This window comes from Phacochoerus africanus, chromosome 2, assembly GCF_016906955.1.
Source record: "Phacochoerus africanus isolate WHEZ1 chromosome 2, ROS_Pafr_v1, whole genome shotgun sequence".
NCBI classification, from domain to species: Eukaryota; Metazoa; Chordata; class Mammalia; order Artiodactyla; family Suidae; genus Phacochoerus; species Phacochoerus africanus.
Genome location: NC_062545.1, coordinates 128,875,212 through 128,899,105, shown reverse-complemented (window position 1 = coordinate 128,899,105; position 23,894 = coordinate 128,875,212). Strand labels below are relative to the sequence as shown.

Genomic DNA, 23,894 nt, shown 5'->3' with positions numbered 1-23,894 from the left:
CCTTCAGTTCGTGAATGGATATACATACTGAGGTATATCCAGACAATGTAGTATTATTCACCACTAAAAAGAAATGAGCTTTGGAGTTCCTGTTGTGGCTCAGTGGTTAACGAACCTGGCTAGTACCCATGAGGACACGGGTTTGATCCCTGGCCCTGCCCGGTGGGTTAAGGATCCAGCGTTGCCATGAGCTATGTAGGTCACAGATGCAGCCTGGATCCCACATTGTTGTGGCTGTGGTGTAGGCCGGCAGCTACAGCTCCGATTCAACCCTTAGCCTGGGAACCTCTATATGCCACCAGTGTGGCCCTAAAAAGACAAAAGACAAAAAAAAAAAGAGAGAGAGAGAGAAAAATAAATGAGCTTTAAAGCCATGAAAAAGACGCATAAGAACTTAAATGTATATTACTAAGTGGAAGGTGTTAGGTGGTAACTATACAAAATGAAACACAAAGCTGCAAGACAAAAATAGCTGGAGAAACTGTTAAATTCTAACAGCATAACTTGTATCTTCCCTATTTCTTACTCCATCACAAACCTGTGCTAAAAATAGAAACTACCCCTTTCCCTATGTAGCTAGCTGGTCCCTAAGCTGCAGGAAGCTGGAATTCTCTCTGATTGGTGTACCTTGCCACTCCGTTGGTTGAGAAAGCTGCTTGAGATCTCACTGCTCCTGTCTCTGCCTCTCTGCCTCCTTTTCCCCTCACCGTTTCTAACAAAGGAGCAAGTCTTAAGTCTACATTGTGTATAATTACAATTTACTGCGTTCGGGAAAAGGCAAAACTATGGAGGACAGTAAGAGATCAGTGGTTACCAAGGGGTAGGGACAGGGAGGGATGAATAAGCAGAGCACAGAGGGTTTTTAGGACAGTGAAAATATTCTGTATGATATTGTAAAAATGGGTATATGTCATTATACATTTGTCCAAATATACTTCCAAAGAATGTACACCAAGAGTGAACCCTAAAGTAAACTATGGACTTTGGGTGATTATCATGTGTCAATATAAGTTCATCCATGGTAACAAATGGATCATTCTGGTGACTAATGACTAAGGCTATGCAAGTGTAGGGAAAGGTGGTACATGGGAAATCTCTGTAACTTACTTTCAATTTTGTTGTGAACGAAAACTACTCTAAAAAATAAATTCTGGGAGTTCCCGTCGTGGCGCAGTGGTTAACGAATCCGACTAGGAACCATGAGGCTGCGGGTTCGGTCCCTGCCCTTGCTCAGTGGGTTAAGGATCCGGCGTTGCCGTGAGCTGTGGTGTAGGTTGCAGACGCGGCTCGGATCCTGCGTTGCTGTGGCTCTGGCGTAGGCTGGTGGCTACAGCTCCGGTTGGACCCCTAGCCTGGGAACCTCCATATGCCGCGGGAGCGGCCCAAGAAATAGCAAAAAAGACAAAAAAAAAAAAAAAAAATTCTGGAGTTCCCGTCGTGGTTTAGCAATAATGGAACCGACCAGTATCCATGAGGATGTGGGTTTGATCCCTGGCCTCGCTTAGTGGGTTAAGGATCCAGCATTGCAGTGAGCTGTGGTGTAGGTCGCAGATTCGGCTCAGATCCCTCATTGCTGTGGCTGTGGAATAGGCCAGCAGCTGTAGCTCCGATCTATCCCCTCACCTGGGAACTTCCATGTGCCGCATATGGACCCATAAAGGCTAAATAAATAAATAAATAAATACCTTAAAAAAAAGTATATGTGTATGAGGGAAGGAACAGCAGAGTCAAAAACACCAGGATTCTGTCTCCCTACCTAGACAACAATTACCTGGCACGATCTGTCCATTTCCAACATGTAACTATTTGGAAACTCTGGAATCTGTAGAAGGCTTGCAACTTCCAGAAAACGACTTGGAAGGTAAATTGTGGATAATTTCGGTCAATCTCTGTCCTTAGCACAGTAGCTGCTATCCATTTCTCACTCCTAGCTACCTGGCAGGAAGCTTGCACATGTTCTTAGAGGAGCTTGCACTCAAATTGCTGGGGGTAGCAAAAAGGACCCTGGGTCCTTCAAATATCTCTGTCTGCTGCTTCTGACCACAGTGCAAATTAAGAGGCAGAGAGACATTATTATTTCACCTCCACTATTGCTGTAAGCTTTTCCCCCCTCAGCTGATGTGACTTCCAGGGAATTTAAAAGGCTTCTGCCCTTTTCTTCCCCTTTTCATTTTTTGCTTTTTCCCCTTTCAGGAGTCAGACATTGAATAATAGGATATTAAAAAACAACTGCATATACAAGGAAAATTATAAAGTGGATTTCCCTTCATGGCTCAGCAGTTAATGAACCCAATTAGAATCAATGAGGATGCAGGTGCGATCCCTGGCCTCTCTCAGTGGGTTAAGGAGCTGGCATTGCCATGAGCTGTGGAGTAGGTCACAGACATGGGTCAGATCCCTTGTTGCTGTGGCTGTGGCACAGGCCAGCAGCTGTAGCTCTGATTTGACCCCTCACCTGGGAACTTCCATATGCTACAGGTGTGGCCCTAAAAAGAAAAAAAAAATTTTATAAAGTGACTCTGCATGCCCAGGAAAAGGCTCAGAAAAGGCCTGAGAAGACCTTGAGTTTACACCTCAGGCTTACCCTTGGTATAGCCTACAACAATCAGAAAAACAAAAATAATAACAAAAAATAGCAAACTGTGGGAAGGGGTAAATCTGATTTCCAGATTTACTACATTATTAGATTCAAACTTTTAGCATTCAACAGAAAATCACAAGACATACAAAGAAACAGGAAATATGGTCCATCCAAAGAGAGAAAAAAAATTAATAGAAAGTGTCCTAAAAAAGACCTAAGGGCAGATACACCAAACAAAGACTTTAATTTAAAAGATGCTTAGGAGTTGCTACTGTGGTACAACAAGATTGGCACTGTCTCCGTAGTACCAGGATAGAGGTTTGATCCCTGGCCCAGTGCAGTGGGTTAAAGGATCCGGCATTGCTGTAGCTGCAGTGTAGGTCACAACTGTGGCTCAGATCTGATCCCTGGTCCAGGAACTCCATGTGCAATGGAGTGGCCAAAAAATAAAAAATTAAATAAACTAAAGATGCTCAAAGAACCACAGAAGATATACAGAGAGTTAGGAAAATAATGTGTGAGCAAATGAAAATACCAATAAAGAGACAGAAAACAAATTCTGGAGCTAAAAAGTTTAATAACTGAAATGAAAAATTCACTAGAAAGATTCAAAGAAAGCAGAAAAAAACTAGAAAAGGCAGAAGGAAAAAAAAACAGTGAACTTAAAGAAAGGACAATGGAAACTATTAAGTCTGAAAAAGAAAAAGACTAAGAAAATCAAACAGATTTCTTTTCTTTTTTTTTTTTTTTTGGCTGCACCCACAGCATGTGAAAATTCTTGGGCTGGGGACTGAACCCACACTGCAGTTGTAACCTGTACCATAGCTGTGGCAACACCAGACAGATTCTTAACCTACTGTCCCACAAGGGAATTTCTGTCAAACAGATTTCTTTAGGAGATCTATGGGACATCATAAAGTGGACCAACATAGGCAACATAAGAGTCCCAGAAGGACAAAGGAGTAAAGAGACTATTTGAAGAAATAATGCTGAAAATATCCTAAAATTGATGAAAGACATGAATATAAACATCCAAGAAGCTTGACAAACTCCAAGTAAGATGAACTCAAAGACCTGAAATGAGATACATTATAATCAACTTTCCAAGACAAAAAGAAAAATCTGAAAAACAATGAGAAAGAAGCAACTGATCCCATACAAACAACCAATCCTCAATGAGATTATCACCAGATTTCTCATCAGAAACTTTGGAAGCCGGAAGGCAGTGGGCCCATATATTCAAAGTGCTCAAAGAAAAAAACTGTCAACTAGGAATCCTATATCTGGCAAAAATATCCTTCAAAAGTGATGGAGGGAGTTCCTGCTGTGGCACAGTGGGATTGGCTGCATCTCTGCAGCACCAGGGCACAGGTATTTGATCCCTAGCCTGGCACAGTAGGTTAAAGGATCCAGTGTTGCCACAGCTGTGGTGTAGGTCACAACTGTGGCTCGGATCTGATCCCTGGCCTGGGAACTCCATGTGCCATGGGGCAGCCAAAAACAAAAATGTGTTGGAGAAATTAAGATCTTCCCAGGTAAACAATAGTTGAGGGAGTCTGAGGCTACCATATCTTTCCTGCAAAAAATGCTCAAGGGAGTACTGCAAGGTAAAATAAAATGACACTAGATAGTAACTCAAAGTGATATGGAGAAATAAAGAGCTTAATAAATATGCAACAGGGGCAAATATAAAAGCTTAATCGACACATAATGCAGGAAAACATAAAAATTAGTAGTACTGTAGCAACATTTTTTTGTTTTCTATGTGGTTTAAGAAACCAATACATTTAAAGGAAAAAGAACAACTATTAGTGTAAAAGCTAGTATTATTTTAACTTTGACCTGTAACTCCAAATCTTGTTGTCTTCATAATTTAAGAGACTAATGCCTCGAAAAGAATTATTAGTTCAAATCTGGGGCACATGATATATAAATATGCAGTTTTGTGACATCATCAATCAAATGGGGTGGGGACAGTGCTGTAAAGTTTTTGTATGTTATTGAAGTTAAGCTGGTATAAACTCAAATTACAGTATTATAAACTTTAGAACGTCAAGTGTAATCCCCATGGTAACCACAAAGAAAACAGTTACAGAATAGGCACAAACTGAAATGAGAAAGGAATTTAAAAAAATAAATAAAAATCTCATCACAAAAAAAAATCAACACAAAAGAAAACAGTAATGCAGAAAATGAGAGACAAAAATGCTATAAAGCAGATAGAAAACAAATAGCACAATAACAGAAGTTCCTTATCAGTAATTACTTCAAATTTAAATGGATTAAACTCTCTAATTAAAATATAGAGGTTGGCAGAATGGATAAAAACACATAGTCCAGTTATAGAGATTCACGAGATACAAAGACAGAAACATACTGAAAGTGAAAAGATGGAAAAAGGTATTCTGTGCAAATAGCAACCAAAAGAGAGCAAAGGTGGCTATACAAATATCAGACAAAATAGACTTTAAATCAAAAAAGGTTATAAAAGACAAAGGACACTATATATTATTAAAAGGTTCAGTACAGCAAAAACAAACAAACAAAAATATTTACACACCTAATAACAGACTATCAAAACACATGAAGCAAAAACTGATGGGAGTACCCATCATGGCTCAGTGGTAACGAAGCTGACCTAGTATCCATGAGGATGCGGGTTTGATCCCTGGCCTTGATGGGTGGGTTAAGAATCCAACATTGCCATGAGCTGGGGTATAGGTCACAGATGTGGCTTGGACTCCAAGCTGCTGTGGCTGTGGTGTAGACCAGTATCTATAGCTCCAATTCAACCCTAGACTGGGAACTTCCATATGCTGAGGGTGTGGCCCTAAAAGAATTAAAAAAAAAAAAAATGATGGAACTGAAGGGAGAAATAGACAGTTCTATAATAATAGTTGGTGACTTTAATACAGACATACTTCATTTACTGTGCTTTGCAGATATTGTGTTTTTTATAAATTGAAGATTTGTCACAACCCCACACCAAGCAAGTCTATCTACACAATTTTCCCAAGAGCATTTGCTTATTCTTCGTTACATTTCAGTAATTCTCACAGTATTTCAAACTTTTTCATTGTTATTATAGTTGTTATGGTGATCTGTGATCAGTGATCTTTGATGTTACAATTGCAAAAAGTGCTTGCTGAAGTCTCAGATAGTGATTAGCATTTTTTAGTAATAAAGTGTTTTTATTTTAATTTTATTTTGGCCACACCCACAGCATGTGGAAGTTCCTAGGCCAGGGATCAAACCCACACCACAACAGCAATCCAAGCCACAGCAGTGACAACACCAGATTCTTAACCTGATGAGCCACCAGGGAACTCTAATACACACACACATATGCACACACATACATAATGCTATTGTCACCTAAGAGACTACAGTATAGTATAAACATAACTTTTTTTTTTTTGGTCCTTTTTTTGCTATTTCTTTGGTCTGCTCCCACGGCATATGGAGGTTCCCAGGCTAGGGGTCGAATCGGAGCTGTAGCCACCGGCCTACGCCAGAGCCACAGCAACGCAGGATCCGAGCCGCGTCTGCAACCTACACCACAGCTCACGGCAACGCCGGATCGTTAACCCACTGAGCAAGGGCAGGGACCGAACCCGCAACCTCATGGTTCCTAGTCGGATTCGTTAACCACTGCGCCACGACGGGAACTCCCAAAACATAACTTTTCTATGCATTGGGAAACCAAAAAATTCATGTGACTTGCTTTATTGCAATATTCACTTTATTGCAGTTTCTGGAACTGAACCTGCAATATCACCAAGGTAGGCCTGTACGCCACTTACAAAATGGATAGAATAACAATGACAGGAGATAAGTAAGGAGACAGAGGACTTCATAGAGTAAACCAACTAGCTATAAGAGACACACAGAACACTCTACCCAACAATAATAGAAAACACATTCTTACTGAGTTCACATGGCATATTTTCCAGGAGAGAACATATGTTAAGCTGTGATTAAGTCTAAATAGATTTTTTTGGCCCACCCTGCAGCATACTGAGTTCCTGGGCCAGAGATCATATCTAAACCAAAGCTGTGACCCAAGCCACAGCTGCAGCAACATTGGGCCAGGGATCAAACCTGCATTCCAGCACTCCCAAGATGCTGCCAATTCCATTGCACCCCAGCAGGAATGCCACAATAGATTTTAAGTGATAGATATCACATGAAGTATCTTCTCTAACCACAATGGGATGATGTTAGAAGTCAATAACAAAAGGAAACTAGAAAATTCACAAAATTGTGGAAATAAACATTTTTTTAAAGAAAGAAGACTCAAATTACTAAATAAGAAATAAAAGTGGGGACAATACTATTTTACAGAAATAAAAAGAGGATCATGAGAGAGTACTATGAACAAATACATGCCAAAAAGTTGGATGATCTAGATGAAATGGACAAACTCCTAGAAACACAAAACCTATCAAGACTAAATCATAAGGAAATAGATAATATGAAGAGACCAAACATAGTAAGGAGATTTAGTCAGTAGTAAAATATCTCCCAACTAAGGAGTTCCCACTGTGGTGCAGCAGAAACGAAATCCGATTAGGAACCATGAGGTTGTGGGTTCAATCCCTGGCCTCACTCAGGGGATTAAGGATCCGGAGTTGCTGTAAGCTGTGGTGTAGGCCAGCAGCTATAGCTCTGATTTGACCCCTAGCCTGGGAACTTCCATATGCTGCAAGTAAGGCCCTAAAAAGCGAAAAAACAAAACAAAACGAAAACAAAAACAAAACAAAAAAAAACCTCCCAACTAAAAAATGAGACCAAACCCAAAACAATTCCCAACAAAGAAAATCCATACACTTGATGTGTTTACTAGTTAATTCTACCAAACTTTTAAGGAATTAATACAAACCCTTCTTAATCTTTCCCCAAAAACTGGAGAGGAGGTAACACTTTTCAACTTATTCTATGAAAACAGTGTAATCTTGATACCAAAGACAGATAAAGACACTACAAGAAAACTACACACCAATATCTCTTATGAACATTGATGCAAAAATCCTCAAAAAAAGACTGGCAAACTGAATTCAGTAGCATATTAAAAGGATTACACACCATAACCAAATGGGATTTATTCTTGGAATTCAAGAATTGTTCAACATACAAAAAACTAGGAATATAAGGAAATTACCATCACATAATAAGCCATATGTGAAAAACTCACAAGCATCATACTCAGTGGTAAAAGACTGAGAGCATTCCTCTATGATCAGGAAGAAGGCAATGATGCCTGCTTTCCCCACTTCTATCAACACTATTCTGAAAATTCTAGCCAGAGTGTTTAAGCAAGAAAAAGAAATAAAAGGCACCCATGTTGAAAAGTAAGAAATAAATTTATCTGTTAGCAAATATGATCTTATATAAAGACTTCAAAAACAAAAAACTTAGTATAAATGAATTCAGCATTGTAGCAAGATACAAAGCTAACACACAAAAATCCATTGCGTTGAGCAATCTGAAAATGAAATTATAAAACATTTCTATTTCCAATAGCATCAAAAAAAAATAAGGTACTTAGGGGAGTTCCCTTGTGGCGCAGCAGGTTAAGTATCCAGCATTGTCACTGCAGTGGCCTCAGTCACTGTTGTGATGTGTGTTCCATCCCTGACCTGGGAACTTCCACATGCCACAGTGCAGCAAAAAAAAAAAAAAAAAAAAAGTACTTAGGAATTAACCAACAAGGTAAAAGACTTGTCAATGAAAACTAAAAACCATTTTTGCAAGAAATTAAAGATATAAATAAATGGAAACATATTCTATGTTTATGAAATGGAAATCTTAATATAGTTAAAATCTCAATACTATCCCAATGATCTACAGATTCGATGCAATCCCTACCAGTATCTCAATGATGTATTTTTAACAGAAATAGAAGAACCCATTCTAAAATCATATGGAATCTCAAGGGACCCTGAATAGCCAAAACAATCTTGAAAAAAAAAAAACGCCAAAAAAAAAAGAAGACTCACTCTTCCTGACTTCAAAACTTACTACAAAGTAATTAAGACAACACTACATTGTTATAAATGTCATAATCAAGACAACACGAGACAATAAAGTAATCAAGACAACACTATACTGGCATAAAAGAAACATGTAGACAAATGGAATAGAATAAAAAGCCTAGAAATAAGCCCTTGCAAGGGTGCCAAGACCATTCAATGAAGAAAGAACAGTCTTTTCAACAAACGGTGCTAGGAAAACTGGATATACACATGCAAAAAAAATGAAGTTGGACCCTTACTGAACAACATACACAAAAATTAACTCAAAATGGACCAAGGACCTAAACAGAAGACCTAAAACAATTTAACTCTTAGAAGAAAACATAGGACAAGAACTTCACAACACTGGATTTGGAAATAATTTCTTGGATAGGACATCACAGGCATGAGTAGCAAAAGGAAAAATACACGAATTGGATTTCAAGAAAACTTTTAAAATTTTGTGCATCTATCATCACTATCATCAGAGTAAAAAGGCAACACACAGAATGGGAGAAAATACTTGCAAATCATATGTATGATATGGGATTACTAGCCAGAATATATAGAGAATTCCTAAAACTTAACAACAAAAAACCAAACAATTCAATTCAAAATGAGCAAAGGAGTGTGCCCATAGTGGCGCATCAGAAGTGAATCTGACTAGGAACCATAAGGTTGCGGGTTTGATCCCTGGCCTTGCTCAGTGGGTTAAGGATCCGGTGTTGCCATGAGCTGTGGCAGAGGTTGCAGACGCTGCTTGGATCTGGTGTTGCTGTGGCTCTGGTGTAGGCCAGCAGCTGTAGCTCTGATTAGACCCCTAGCCTGGGAACCTCCACATGCCGCAGGTGCAGCCCTAAAAAGAAAAAAAAAAATGGACAAAGGACTTGAATAGACATTTCTCCAAGGAAGATACACTAATAGCTAATAAGCCCATGAAAAGATGTACAACATCACTAATCATTAAAGAAATGCAAATCAAAAGTACAACAATAATTGACAGAACAATGTAAATGAACCATAATAAAAATTTTTTTCATGGACAGCCCAGCCTCCAGAACTATGAGCAGTTAACTTTCTCTTGTTTATAAACCACCCAGTTGGTTCTATTTTGTTACAGAAATCCTAACAGGCCACATCCCACCAGTACTTGGTACCACCAGTTTGTTAATTTCTATATTAACATTTATTTATATATTTTTAATTACCTATTTATTTTTTTAAATTACTCAATGAATTTTATTATATTTATAGTCATACATTGATCATCACAATCCGATTTTATAGCATTTCCATCCCAAACCCCCAGCCCATCCCCCGCCAACCTGTCTCATTTGGAAACTGTAAGTTTTTCAAAGTCTGTGAGTCAGTATCTGTTATGCAAAGAAATTCATTGTGCCCTTTTTTTAGATTCCACATGTAAGTGATAGCAGATGATGCTGGTGACTCACTGTCTGACTAACTTCACTTATGATGATAATTTCTAGGTCCATCCATGTCACTGCAAATGCTGTACCAGTTTGTATTTTAACTATTCTAATACATGTGTAACAGCATACTATTTTTGTAATTTGCATTTCCCAAATGACATGATATTGAGTATCTATTCCAATATACTTTATTATGTATACCATCTGTACATTGTCTTTGGTGAATTATCTGTTCAGATTTTGCACATTTTTGAGCTACCGGGAAGATGGCAGAATATAAGGACTGGAGTTCAACTTCTCTCCTAAAAACAACAAAATTTACAACTAAAGGGAGAGCAATCTTCAACCAAATGGACCAGAAACTTTCAAAAAGGTATCCTACTCCAGAAGACAAAGAGGAGGCCACATCAAGAGGTAAGAGGGGCGATTATGTGATATAAGTAACCCCATACCTCCCAGGTTGAAAGCCCCACAGACTGGAAACTAACTGGTTCACAGAGACTCACCTACAGGAGTGAGAGTTCTGAGCCCCACATCAAACTCCCAGGTGAGGGGATCTGGCACTGGGAAAAAGAGCCCCCAGAACATCTGGCAATGAAGGCCAGTGGGGCTTGTGTGTAGGAGCGCCACAGGACTGGGGGAAACGGAGACCCCATTCTTAAAAGGTGCACAAGGACTTTCACGTGCACTGGGTCCCAGGTCAAAGCAAAGTCTCCACAGGAATCTGGGTCAAACCTGACTGCAGTTCTTGGAGGACCTCCTGGGAAAACAGGGGTGAATGTGGCTTGTTGTGGGGAAAGGACATTGGAAGCAAAGCTCTTGGGAATATTCAGAAGTGTGCCTTTCTCTGGAGGTGGTCATTTTGGGAAAATCTGGCCTCACCCATCAGTGCTGAGAAGCTCCTGGGCAAACAGCAATCCAGGTGGGATCACAGACCCGCTCACAGACTGCCTAAAGACCCCCAGGCACACAGCGCCTCTAATCTCATCCAGAGACAAAGCCCCACCCACCAGAGGGATAGGAATCAGCTCCACCTACCAATGGGCAGGCATCAGTCCCTCTCATCAGGAAGCCTACAGCAAGACCCCATACAGACTTCAGCCACACCAGAAGTAAGAGAGGCTACAACTCTACTATCTGTAAAAAAGTCACCACACCAAAAACCTATAAAAATGAAAAGACAGAGAACTATAACTCAGATAAGGGAGAAAGAAAAACCCCCAGAAAATCAGCTAAGTGATCAGGAGATTCTCAGCCTCCAGGAAAAAGACTTTAGACTGTTGATGATGAAGATGATGCAAGACATTGGAAATAAACTGGAGGCAAAGATGGATAACTTACAGGAAACACTGACCAAAGAGATACAAGATATAAAACTTCAACAAGAAGAGATGCATAATACAATAACTGAAATAAAAAATTCGGAGTTCCCGTCGTGGCGCAGCGGTTAACGAATCCGACTAGGAACCATGAGGTTGCGGGTTCGGTCCCTGCCCTTGCTCAGTGGGTTAACAATCCGGCGTTGCCGTGAGCTGTGGTGTAGGTTGCAGACGCGGCTCGGGTCCCGAGTTGCTGTGGCTCTGGCGTAGGCCGGTGGCTACAGCTCCGATTCAACCCCTAGCCTGGGAATCTCCATATGCCGAGGGAGTGGCCCAAGAAATAGCAACAACAACAACAATAACAACAACAACAACAACAACAACAAAAAGACAAAAAAAAATTCACTAGAAGCAGCTAACAGCAGAATACAGGAGGCAGAAGAACGAATAAGCGAGGTGGAGGACAGATTAGTGGAAATTATGGATGCGGAACAGCAAAGAGAAAAAAGATTGAAAACAAACAAAGAGAGTCTCAGAGAACCCTGGGACGACGTTAAAAGCACCAACACTCGTATTATAGGGGTGCTAGAAGGAGAAGAGAGAGAGAAGGGTTCAGAAAAAATATTCGAAGAGATAATAGCCAAAAACTTCCCTAACATGGGAAAGGAACCACTCACTTGAATCCAGGAAGTGCAACAAGTACCATATAAAATAAACCCAGGAGTTCCTGTAATGGCTCAGTGGTTAACAAACCTGACAAGTAACCACGAGGTTTCAGGTTTGATCCCTGGCTTCACGCAGCGGATTAAGGATCAAGCATTGCTGTGAGCTGTAGTATAGGTTGAAGATGTGGCTTGGATCCCACATTGCCGTGGCTGTGGTGTAGGCCAGCAGCTATAACTATGATTGGACCCTGAGTCTGGGAACCTCCTTATGCCATGGGTGCGGCTCTAAAAAGACAAAACACAAAAAAATTAAAATAAAATAAAATAAATAAAATAAAATAAACCCAAGGAGGAACACCCCAAGACACATATTAATCAAACTAAGCAAAATTAAAGACAAAGAGAAAATCTTGAGAGCAGCTAGGGAAAAAAACAAATAACACACAAGGGAACCCCGATAAGATTATCAACAGATTTTTCAGCAGAAACTCTACAGGCCAGAAGGGGGTGGCATGATATACTTAACGTGATGAAAGAAAAAAACCTCCAGTCAAGATTACTTTACCCAGCAAGGCTCTCATTCAGATTTGAAGGAGAAATCAAAAGCTTCACAGATAAGCAAAAGCTAAGAGAATTCAGCAACACTATACCAGCTTTACAACAAATACTAAAGGAACTTCTCTAGGTGGAAAAGAAGAGGCCGCAACAGGAAACAAAAATACTGCAAATGACAGTAAAGGTATATATACAGTAAAGATATGAAATTATCCAAGCACAATTATGCCACCAAAATCATAAATCATGAGAAGAGGTGGGTACAAATGCAAGACACTGGAGATGCAATTAAGAGACCAACAACTTAAAACAATCCCATATATATATATATACATATATATAGACTCATATCAAAACTTCAGAATAACTGCAAACCAATAATCTACAATTGGTACACAGATTTTGCACATTTTCTTATTGTTGAATTTTAAGTGTTCTTTGTGTATTCTAGATACAAGTCTTTTATCAGATAAGTGATTTGCAAGTGTTTTCTCCTGGTCTGTGGCCTAAGCTCTTTTACTGACACACACTAATGACCTTATATAATAAGCATGAATTTGTATTTTACAAAAAGGACAAATATTTTTCTGGAAAGAGAAATGAGAGATTGTTAACTGTGGTTTCTGGGCAGATGACCTGGATGCCTAGGGAATGGGAGATGTGACATTCTATATGTGTGCATGTGTTATATACGTCTATCTATATCTATATCAATATATCCCTCAGGATCTTTTTAAATTTTCTTATGTGTACATCAAAGAATATTTTTAAAACTAAGTTACATTAAATCCTTTAAACTTGTAAAAAAAAATAATAAAATAAAATAAAAAACCCCACAACTGACACCAGGAAAGAATTAAAAAAAAAAAAAATGAAAGCAATATGAGTAAATAAACATGAGTATGGGCCTTAAAAACAAAAACAAAAACAAAAAACTACAATGAGATACTGTCTCACAACCATCAGGATGACTATCAAAAAACCCAAAAAAGGGGTTCCTATTGTAGCTCAGGGGAAACGAATTTGACTAGCATCCATTAGGATGCAGGTTCAATCCCTGGCTTTGCTCAGTGGGTTAAGGATCCGGTGTTGCCGGGAGCTGTGGTGTAGGTCACAGATGCAGCTCCGATGTGGTGTAGGCCAGCAACTACAGCTCTGATTTGACCTCTAGCCTGGGAACCTTCATATGCAGTGGGTACGGCCCTAAAAATACAAACAAACAAACAAACCCCAAAAAAACCACCCCACAAAAAGCCCACAAAACAAAAATCAACAGTGTTGATGAGGATGTGGAAAATTCCTCATCAACACTTGGTGGGAATTACATAGCTACTGTGGAAAATAGTACAGCAGTTTCCCAAAATATCAAAAGTAGAATCATCGTATCATCCATCAATTCCATTTCTAAGTAGATGTTCAAACAAACTGAGAGTAGGGTCTCTAGATATTGGTATCCTACATTCATAGCAGTATAATTCACAAAAACTAAATACAGAAGCAACCCAAATATTCACGACAGATAAATGGATGAGCAAAATGTGATGTAAAAATATAACAGGATATTATTTAGCACTAAAAAGGAAGGAAATTCTGATACATGCTACAACATGGGATGAATCATAAGGACACTATGTTAAGTGAAATAAGCCAGTCACAAAAAGAAAATAGTGTACAATCCCACTTCTCTGAGGTACTTAGAGGACTCAAAATCAGAAAGAAAGTAAAGTGGTGACTGACAGGGGCTAGGAGCTAGGGATTTTGGAGAATGCGGAATTATTGTTTAATAGGTCTAGAATTTCAGTTTTATAATATGAAAAGAGCTATGGGGTTAGAGAGTGGTGATGGTAGCACAACAACATGAATATATTTAATGCCATTAAACTATACATTTAAAAATGGTTAACACAGTAAACGTTAAGTGTATTTATCACAATTTAAAAAAAATTTTTTTTGTAAAAAAGAAGATACCTGGTGTGGTCCCAATCATGGAGAGTGACAGGTCAAGGAAATGAATGCCCCTATTTTCTGTGATTTAGGAACCTGAGGCATATTTGAATAACTGACTCAAAATTTTCAACTAATGTAACTCTTACATTTTCATTACAGGTAGGAGAAATGTGATTGAGAGGAAAAGCCTATACTGAGGTTCCACTGTGATGTATTTGTTAAGTAAAATCAGTATATAGTTTTGTCTCATCATAAAGCACTGCGGGGTTAGAAGGGACAAGTGTTGAAACCCCAAGCAGGACTAAGTTATACTCCTTTTCCTTTTTTATAACTTCCTCTTTTTTCCATAGGGTTAATTAGCTCCAAATGCTAACTGGGCCTTGAAATAAGCATCTGAATAGGTAAAGCCTCAGCAACATCTGGACAGAGACCATGAAGAATATTGAGAGAAAAAGCCATTATTTTTTGTCACAATGAATAAAGCAATATTAAACACCCTTCATACTCAATTCTGTTGGAGTTATTTTGAATTCTCAATACGTGGCCCATGTACCACCACACTCCACTGCAGCATCCATAGCAGATACCATTTATCCTTTTCCCACTGAGCCTGACTGCAGCACCAGGATACTAATCAGAGTTCATAAGCACATTGGATGAAACCTCTCTGTCATCGCTGGCAACTGATATGCTGTAAACAAGATCACTGCAACCCCTGCCCTGCCTCTCCATCTCTGGAACAGTACAAATGATTTAGTTTCAATTACACCACATAACAGCTATTCAACTGCTGCCATATTCTGACTATGAGCTGAAAACGGGCCACTTTTTTAACCAATTTCAAATCAGCAAGAAAGAGCACTTTAATTCCAACTTACAGTTTCAAGGCTTTTCTGGAATTCCAGAAGTTTAGCTTCAGCTTCCTTATAATTCTTGAAGAACATACAAAGTTCATACATCTCCATCATCAGTAGTAATGGGGAATCCTTTGAGAAGAGTTGGAAGTTATGAAAACCTGAAACCTATTCAATACTATTTTCTCAATGAAAAATGCCAATATAAGAGAGGTTAAAGTAAAAAAATATACTATTAATATCAGCTTTGTAGTAGAATTAAATCATATATGTTAAAAAGAAAGGAAGTTACATTTATATTTCCTTTTTTAAAAAAGATATTCAGGTCAGGTCCAACTACTCAACAGTCCATTTTCTATCTATTCCTTTTTTTTTTTTTTTTTTTTGCTTTTTAGGGCTGCACTCAGCTGCTGGCTTACACCACAGCCACAGCAACAAAGGATGTGAGCCGCGTCTGTGACCCACACCACAGCTCACAACAACGCCGGATCCTCAACCCACTGAGCAAGGCCAGGAATCAAACCAGCATCCTCATGGATACTAGTCAGATTCACTTCTGCTGCACCCCCTTTTCTATCTATTCTATATTTGGTCTACTACATGTGAGCAGGAGATGGTGCTTAGACACCTCTAGGTGCAGCCCTGGAATGCCTATGTCCACCGACCTGTTAACCTACTGCTTGTCTGTGGCATCAGTCTGTACATTTCCATCATTTCTGTGGAACTTTTTGATCAGAAGATAGAAGTGTTGGAATTAGAAAATTCGGATCTGAACTATAAATAAACAACTTATTAAAGTACTTTGATGAGCATGTTACTTAAGTTCTGTGAGCCTTGGTGTATCACTCTGTAAAATGAGGATACTATCACTTCATTACATCCTTATACAATATCACTTTGCATAGGATTATTGTCAATATTGTATAGGATTATTGTCAATATTACTTTGTATAGGATTATTGTTTTGTTTTTTGCTTTTTAGGGCCTCACCAGTGGCACATGGAGGTTCCCGGCTAGGGGTCCAATTGGAGCTGTAGCTGCCAGCCTACACCATAGCCACAACAATGCCAGATTTGAGCTGCGTCTACAACCTACACCACAGCTCACAACAACACTGGATTCTCCACCCACTGAGCGAGGCCAGGGATCAAATCTGCGTCCTTGTGGATGCTAGTCAGATTTGTTTCCGCTGAGCTACAAGAGGAACTCCTATATCGGATTATTATGAGAATTGACTAAAACAATGTATATAAAGCACTTTGCTACATAAGTGGCAGTTCTACTATCATTATCTGTTGTTGGCTTAAAAAAAATCCAGGAATAGGAATAATTAAAAAATCCAGTCTCAGATATTGTGAAGTAACCCTTTTAAACTGAGGAAAGATATGAACACTACCTTAAAGAAAAGTTGGAAACCTCTGATGAGAGTTTTGCTCTTCTGCCTTGTTAATAATGTTCTCCAGATGACTGAGAGGTCCTCAAGGTCCCAGGTGTGGTCTTCTATTGTGCCCTGAATGTGTCCCATTGCTTCAACTGCAACACTGTGCTCCACAGAAGTGATGATCCAAACGCAGAGACAAGGAATAGCACTGGCATCCTGCCATTGGGTAAGAATTTTTCAAAATAAGATAATGACTGAGCCTGGATTAACTGACAGAGGAAGTTTCCAGCAATGTTACAACTACAGATGGATATTTCCTGTTTAGAACAGGTACCTCACTAATTGGTTAAAATGACTTGAAAAGCCTTCAAACATGAAACAAACTCTAATGAACAACCATCCTGCGTGCTAGGTCAAAATGCCAAGAAACCGAGGGGATGTGTGTGGAAGGGAGGGATGTACTAAGTATAAGAAAACAAGACCGTCCCCACAGACTGCTGATCAAGGGATTGTCCTAAGCATCCTTTTCCCTGCTCAAAAGGCAGAGGTGGTGTCCACCAAAGGATCCTTTACTATGACTGCCAACCAGGAACCAAGGCTCTGACCACTTAGGTCGCTCAGCATCAAGACACAAGAAAGTGCACTAAATGGTCTGGAGCGTAAGCTGGAAAAGCACAGAAAGTAGCAGTGACCTTGGAAACACATGCAAAGCCTGTCATCACCCCACTTCCTCCCTGATTATCAGCCTTCTCTGCCATTCCCACTTTTCCAATTGCCCTCTGAGTCCTTAATTCAGGCTTCTCATGATTCTTACCTGGAGACATGAGGCCAGGACACTAAGGATTGGAGCCTGTTGTTCCACTGCTTCTGCTAGGAGCCAGCACCAGGAGTTTGGCACCTCTGAGCACTGGAGCAGAATTTCAAAGAAATCAGTCTTTTCTTTCTTTCTCTGGAGTTCCTGTGGGAACTTGTTGCAGACTTGGTCACTGTCCATTCTGGAGTTGGAGACTGAGGGCAAGTTCTCAAAAGCTAGTCTTAAGTGGTCTTGAAGAACAGGGCTGAAATACTGGAGAAGAGATTTCACCTAGAAAACATATTAGATGATTAATGATCAAAAAAGACAACCAACTTCCAATTTCAGCTGGAGCTGAATATATTGGAGAAAAGCACAGGCAAAATTGTTCTTTCTCAGACTGAACCATGTCAGAGGTGACTATATAATTTTATGAAGTTTTTTGTTGCTTTTGAGTGAATTTCCCATATTCAATCTAGAGTCACAGAAACTCTTCCATCAGCTTTTAGTAGTAATGACTAGTCCTTTGAAGTCAACCCACTGAAATCTCAGTAAAAAATTATAGTATCATATCAAATAAAAGCCTATGTATACACAACAGAAAGAATATTGTCTTCTGAGTAGTGTTCAAATTTCCTCTTCTTGAATAACTGGCAACAACTGGTGGCTTACCTCCTCTGGATGGTAATTATGGAGTTGGCTGTGAACAATAAACTGTAACCAATCATTTGCTTTTGCACATTCTCTAAGGTAGGATGTGCTCAGTTTCATGTCGTGGAGCCTGCAGAACTGTACCACTAATGCCCACTGGCTGCTGGATTCACTGGATAACCTGTAATTGAAAGTGGGGGGTGGTAGAGGAAAAAGACTTCTTGAAATACAGCTTTAAACTGGAAAATTAGTAAAAAAAAACAAAAACAAAAACAAAAACAAATTCAACTACAATATATCCTCTAAAAAAGCCTTTCAATAAACACCAAATGTTTATTAGACTGCTTTGAAAAATAAAAGACTCACCCATAATGCACAACAACTTTCCTAGCATACTGGCAAATTCATTCTTTGTTTCAACCAAGTATCTATCAAACTAGCTATTCATCATCTTTAGGAGAATTGAGAAAACAGTCATTCAAGAAATTGAGTGTTTAATTCTCTTGCATGATTCACTTTAGGTATCAGAGCCCTGACAGGTGTCTGGGCTTCCTCACTAAGAGAAGGATACCTGTTGGGAAGGAAACTGTTAAGAACAAAGTCAATGACAGGAGATATAGGAGAATGGTGCATTCCCAGGGGTGGGGGTGGCTGGGTCAGCACCAGTGGATACCACAGAGGAAAGATGACAGGAATATGTAAGAGGTGGGGCTTTTGTGCACAGATGATCACCTCACCTTCTATTATCAACTGACATCTATTAGCAAGAAAAAATTAAGGACATCACTTGTAGTCAAATTTTGTGAGATCCACTTTGCACCTTCTGAAATGATGTCAACATTTAACAATTAAGAGACTTCTCTGGGCAGGAGGGTAGTGGAGGAGACGAAGCTCTTCTCCATCTCTTGGAAACCCTGTCTCTAAAGAGATAATCCATCTTCCACTGATGGTAAGATGCAATTAAAACCCATTATCCATTTACTGAATTTCTGCTATATGGGGGTGAGTAAGAAGTTAAGGTCTAGGGGGATTGGTGAAAACATCACCAGGCAGACAAAGACTGAAAAACAGAGCTTGCTGGAAAAGAGGTTGGGATTGCAACTCACAAACCTCTTTATTTCCTGCTGCTGAATGTTGTTCCATATAGCTTCTTCTAAGAGAACAAGCAATTCTTTTGTGGTTGCCTTTTCACCCACAGCCAGTTTAGATAGTTTTTCAGCTATAAAAGAAATATAAACAACAAAATACAGTCAAGAGAAAAGATAAAAAAACTGGGCATTTCTGTTTGAAGAGTGTGACCCAAAGACAATTCAGAAACCCATTAAAGGGCCCAATAAAGTAAGATCAAGTACAAACATTCTGCAGGAAAAGGCTGAAACAGGAAGGTAACTGTTTCCTCCCCAGCCATTCACAATCCAATGCCTGAGATCTCATCCCTTGTCCTCTAAATGAAACAAATGCCATAAGGTAAAGGTACTGTACCGAGAGATTCTCTGATAAAGTTGTACTGAGCATCTTCATTTCTGCACTTGTAGCTCAAAATTATATTGGCCACTTTCATATCAACTCTGAGCTTGAGGCTGTCGAGGCCAAGCAATTCTAAGAAACAAACACAGGAAGCTCCTATTGAAGGAATGTGGAAGGAGGAGAGCCCTAAAACATAGGCTTCATTCCCTACTTGCTGGATCCTGAAAAACAAAGGAATCAAAATCACACCAGCACAAGAACATTTTTTTCTCACCAGAAAAAAAACAGATGGAATTATATCAGTGATACATGGAGTGTCGGACACGTGATTTTTTACTTCCTTCCCCTTTTTTTTCACCCCTTGTGCACATCCATTTAGGTTGGTGGTAGCTTTAAGTTGTCTTCTGGCTCTATAGCTCCCCCCCCCCATTTTCCTTATATTTGTTGTTGTTGTTATTGTTGTTGTTGCTATTTCTTGGGCCGCTCCCGTGGCATATGGAGGTTCCCAGGCTAGGGGTCCAATCGGAGCTGTAGCCACCGGCCCACGCCAGAGCCACAGCAACGTGGGATCCGAGCCGCGTCTGCAACCTACACCACAGCTCACGGCAACGCCGGATCGTTAACCTACTGAGCAAGGGCAGGGACTGAACCCGCAACCTCATGGTTCCTAGTCGGATTCATTAACCACTGCGCCACGACAGGAACTCCCATTTTCCTTATATTTTAACTTCTTCTAAAACACCTACTGGTAGTCCAAATAATTTTTGCTTCCAACTTCATCCAGGGAACATGGTGTAGAACTTACAAAAGTTTGTGATCTTATTAACTATGAGTATGTACAAAATTACCAAGGAAATTAATGCCACCTAAAGTTGAACCTCATAAGGCACATATATTTTATTTATTTTTAGGGTCACACCTGCAGGCATATGGAAGTTCCCAAGCTAGGGATTAAATTGGAGCTGCAGATGCCAGCCTACACCACAGCCACAGCAATGTGGGATCTAAGCCTTGTCTGCGACCTATACCACAGTCCATAGCAATGCAGGATCCTTAACCCAGTGAGCAAGGCCAGGGATCAAACTCGCATCCTCATGGTTACTAGTCGACTTGTTTTCCGCTGCGCCATAATGGGAATACCAAAAGCATATACATTTTAAAGGACTTATATATATATTTGGCCACACCTATAGCATGTGGAAGTTCCCAAGCCAGGGACTGAACCCACACCACAGTTGTAACCAGAGCCACAGCAGTGACAACAATGGATCCTTAACCTGCTGAGCCACAAGAGAATTCCTCATATATGTACTTTATATGAATAGAAAAAATTTGGAGATCCCATTGAGGCACAGTGGTTAACGAATCCAACTAGGAACCATGAGGCTCCAGGTTTGATCCCTGGCCTTGCTCAGTGGGTTAAGGATTCGGCGTTGCTGTGAGTGGTGGTGTAGGTCAAAGACACAGCTCTGATCCCACATGGCTGTGGCCCTGGCATAGGCCGGCGTCTACAGCTCCGATTAGACCCCTAGCCTGGGAACCTCCATATGCCGTGGGAAGCGGCCCTAGAAAAGACAAAAAGACCAAAAAAAAAAAAAAAAGAAAAAAAAAAGAAAAAAAATTTTGAGGAAAAATACACAAGAAATTAACTATGTTTATTTATCATGTAGAATGAAGATGAGAGGCTAAAAGACTTTCTTCTTTCATTTTTTTCACCCTTCTGAACTACTTCAATATTTTACCATAAAGCTGCATTACTTTGTTAACTATAAAATAAACCAATAAATAAATCTGTATTTAGCTGCTGATTATATCAAATACTTCTCCCAATTCTGTGCTTTATAAAAATGTGATTATATCAAATACTTCTCCCAATTCTGTGCTTTATAAAAATGTATTATAAAAGACCAAAATCTTAAATACAGAACTCACATCTCATTATAGAATTCCCTCTTTATAACTGCTAACATTTGGCAAGCTCCTGAATCATTTTTTTAAAAATATGATTTTAAATCTTTTAAAATCATATTTTTATAGTTTATCCTATTTACAAAAGAAAAGCTAAAGTCTAAAAACGTGGAGTACACAGAAAATCACAAATGAAAAATATATATAATTTCCCAGCCAGATATAATTACTGTGTTCTAGTAGATTTTTATAAGTGGGTGTGTAAAAATAAGAGTACAGATTATGTCTTAAATACTCACAGCTGCTTGGGAGTCTTGCTCTTGGTTAATTCCTGAACCAGAAAAGTACCAAATGCAAATGATGGTCGTCCGTGATGTAAATAATAAGCAAAATTTAGACGTTCTACTATAGCGTATTTATTAACCAGGTCAGGGCTAGAGAAATGTGGAAGCTGACTCACTGCATCTGAGGGGAAAGTGAAGCAATATTAATCCTCTGCACCTCACCATGATTAATTTCAGATCTGCATGTAGAAAACTTAACTGTGCAATGAAAACTTGTTGCTATAATTATTTTATACCCCTATCACTTTGAACCACCAAAATGTAATAATTTTATTTTAATGTGTAGAAGTAGCCCTCATTTTATACAAAAATGTGCACCTAAAAAGCCATGTAAAATCTTGTAAATTATGCTTTACCCCATTGACTTGTTGTTTTAGATGCTTTAATTCTGCATTTGATGATCCTTTATGTCCAGAATGCAAAAAACCCTTTAATTACAAAATCTCTGCTAATGATGTGCAAATGGGCCTTTTTATTCATTCACGCAGTTCATTACACAACGAAATGCCTCTGTATCATATTTATATGAATCCTCTACTCGCCAAAGCCAACTCACTGTACCTTTCTCCAATACCTTGAGAAGAACATTCCTTTCTCCATGTTAATACCCTCCTATAATCTTCTTTTGTTATCACTCTCAGTACTTTATTTATTTATTTTTTATTTTTTTTGCTGTGCCCATGGCATGTGGAAGTTCCCAGGCCAAGAATCAAACCTGAGCCACAGAAGAGACCCCGAGTCAAGTTCATTTTAAAGTTCCTCTGCCACAAAAAAAGAAAATAAATAAATTTAAAAAAGGAAGTTCCCATCGTGGCTCAGCAGTTAACAAACCTGACTTGCATCCATGAGGATGCTGGTTTGATCCCTGGCCTCGCTAAGTGGGTTAAGGATCCGGTGGTGTGAGCTGTGGTGTAGGTCGCAGATGCAGCTCGGATCCTGTGTTGCTGTGGCCCTGGTGTAGGCTGGTAACTACAGCTCTGACTGGACCCCTAGCTTAGGAACCTCCATATGCCGCAGGTGTGGCCCTAAAAAGAGAGAAAGACGAAAAAAAGAAAATAAATAAAAAAAATAAAGTTCCTCTGCCACAAATAACAAACGCTGGAGAGGGTGTGGAGAAAAGGGAACCCTATTACACTGTTGATAGGAATGTAAATTGGTGCAACTGCTATTGGAAAACAGTATGGAGGTACCTCAGAAAACTAAATATAGAACTACCATATGACCCAGCGATTCCACTCTTGGGCATATATCCAGACAAAATTTCCTTGAAAAAGGCACATGCACCCCTATGTTCATTGCAGCACTATTCACAACAGCCAGGACATGGAAACAATGTAAATGTCCACTGAGAGATGAATGGATTAAGAAGATGTGGTACATATACACAATGGAACACTACTCAGACATAAAAAGAACAAAATAATGCCATATGCAGTGACATGGATGGAACTAGAGACTCATACTAAATGAATTAAGTCAGGGAGAGAAAGACAAATACCATATGAGATCACTTATATCTGGAATCTAATATATGGCATAAATGAGCCTTTCCACAGAGAAGAAATTCATGGACTTGGAAAACAGACTTGTTGCCAAGAGCGAGGGAGAGGGAGTTGGGTGGACTGGAAATCTGGGGTTAACAGATGCAAACTATTGAATTTGTAATGGATAAACAGTGAGATCCTGGTGTACAGCACTGGGAACTATATCTAATCACTTGTGATGAAGCATGATGGGGGATTATGTGAGAAAAAGAATGTGTATATATACGTGTCTGGGTCACTTTGTGGTACAGTAGAAAACTGACAGAACATTGTAAACCGACTATAATGGACAAAATAAAAATGATTAAAAAAAAAGTTCCTCTTGGAGTTCCTGTCGTGGCGCAGTGGTTAACGAATCCGACTAGGAACCATGAGGTTGCGGGTTCGGTCCCTGCCCTTGCTCAGTGGGTTGACGATCCGGCGTTGCCGTGAGCTGTGGTG

General features: G+C 39.4%; 1 protein-coding gene across 3 annotated transcripts in view; it reads right to left on the bottom strand.

Moving 5' to 3' along the window:
- The window catches only part of SPG11 (SPG11 vesicle trafficking associated, spatacsin), a 101,915-nt gene that overhangs the window by 33,619 nt on the left and 44,402 nt on the right, over positions 1-23,894 (bottom strand). For all 3 annotated transcript variants that reach the window (XM_047766478.1, XM_047766480.1, XM_047766479.1), the window contains exons 21-27: positions 21,865-22,030; positions 19,673-19,878; positions 19,301-19,409; positions 18,212-18,371; positions 17,561-17,830; positions 16,762-16,962; positions 15,390-15,497 (exon numbers count right to left, since the gene is read on the bottom strand). In XM_047766478.1, the coding sequence (XP_047622434.1) occupies positions 15,390-15,497; positions 16,762-16,962; positions 17,561-17,830; positions 18,212-18,371; positions 19,301-19,409; positions 19,673-19,878; positions 21,865-22,030 (1,220 nt within the window). The remainder of the gene's footprint in view (positions 1-15,389; positions 15,498-16,761; positions 16,963-17,560; positions 17,831-18,211; positions 18,372-19,300; positions 19,410-19,672; positions 19,879-21,864; positions 22,031-23,894) is intronic.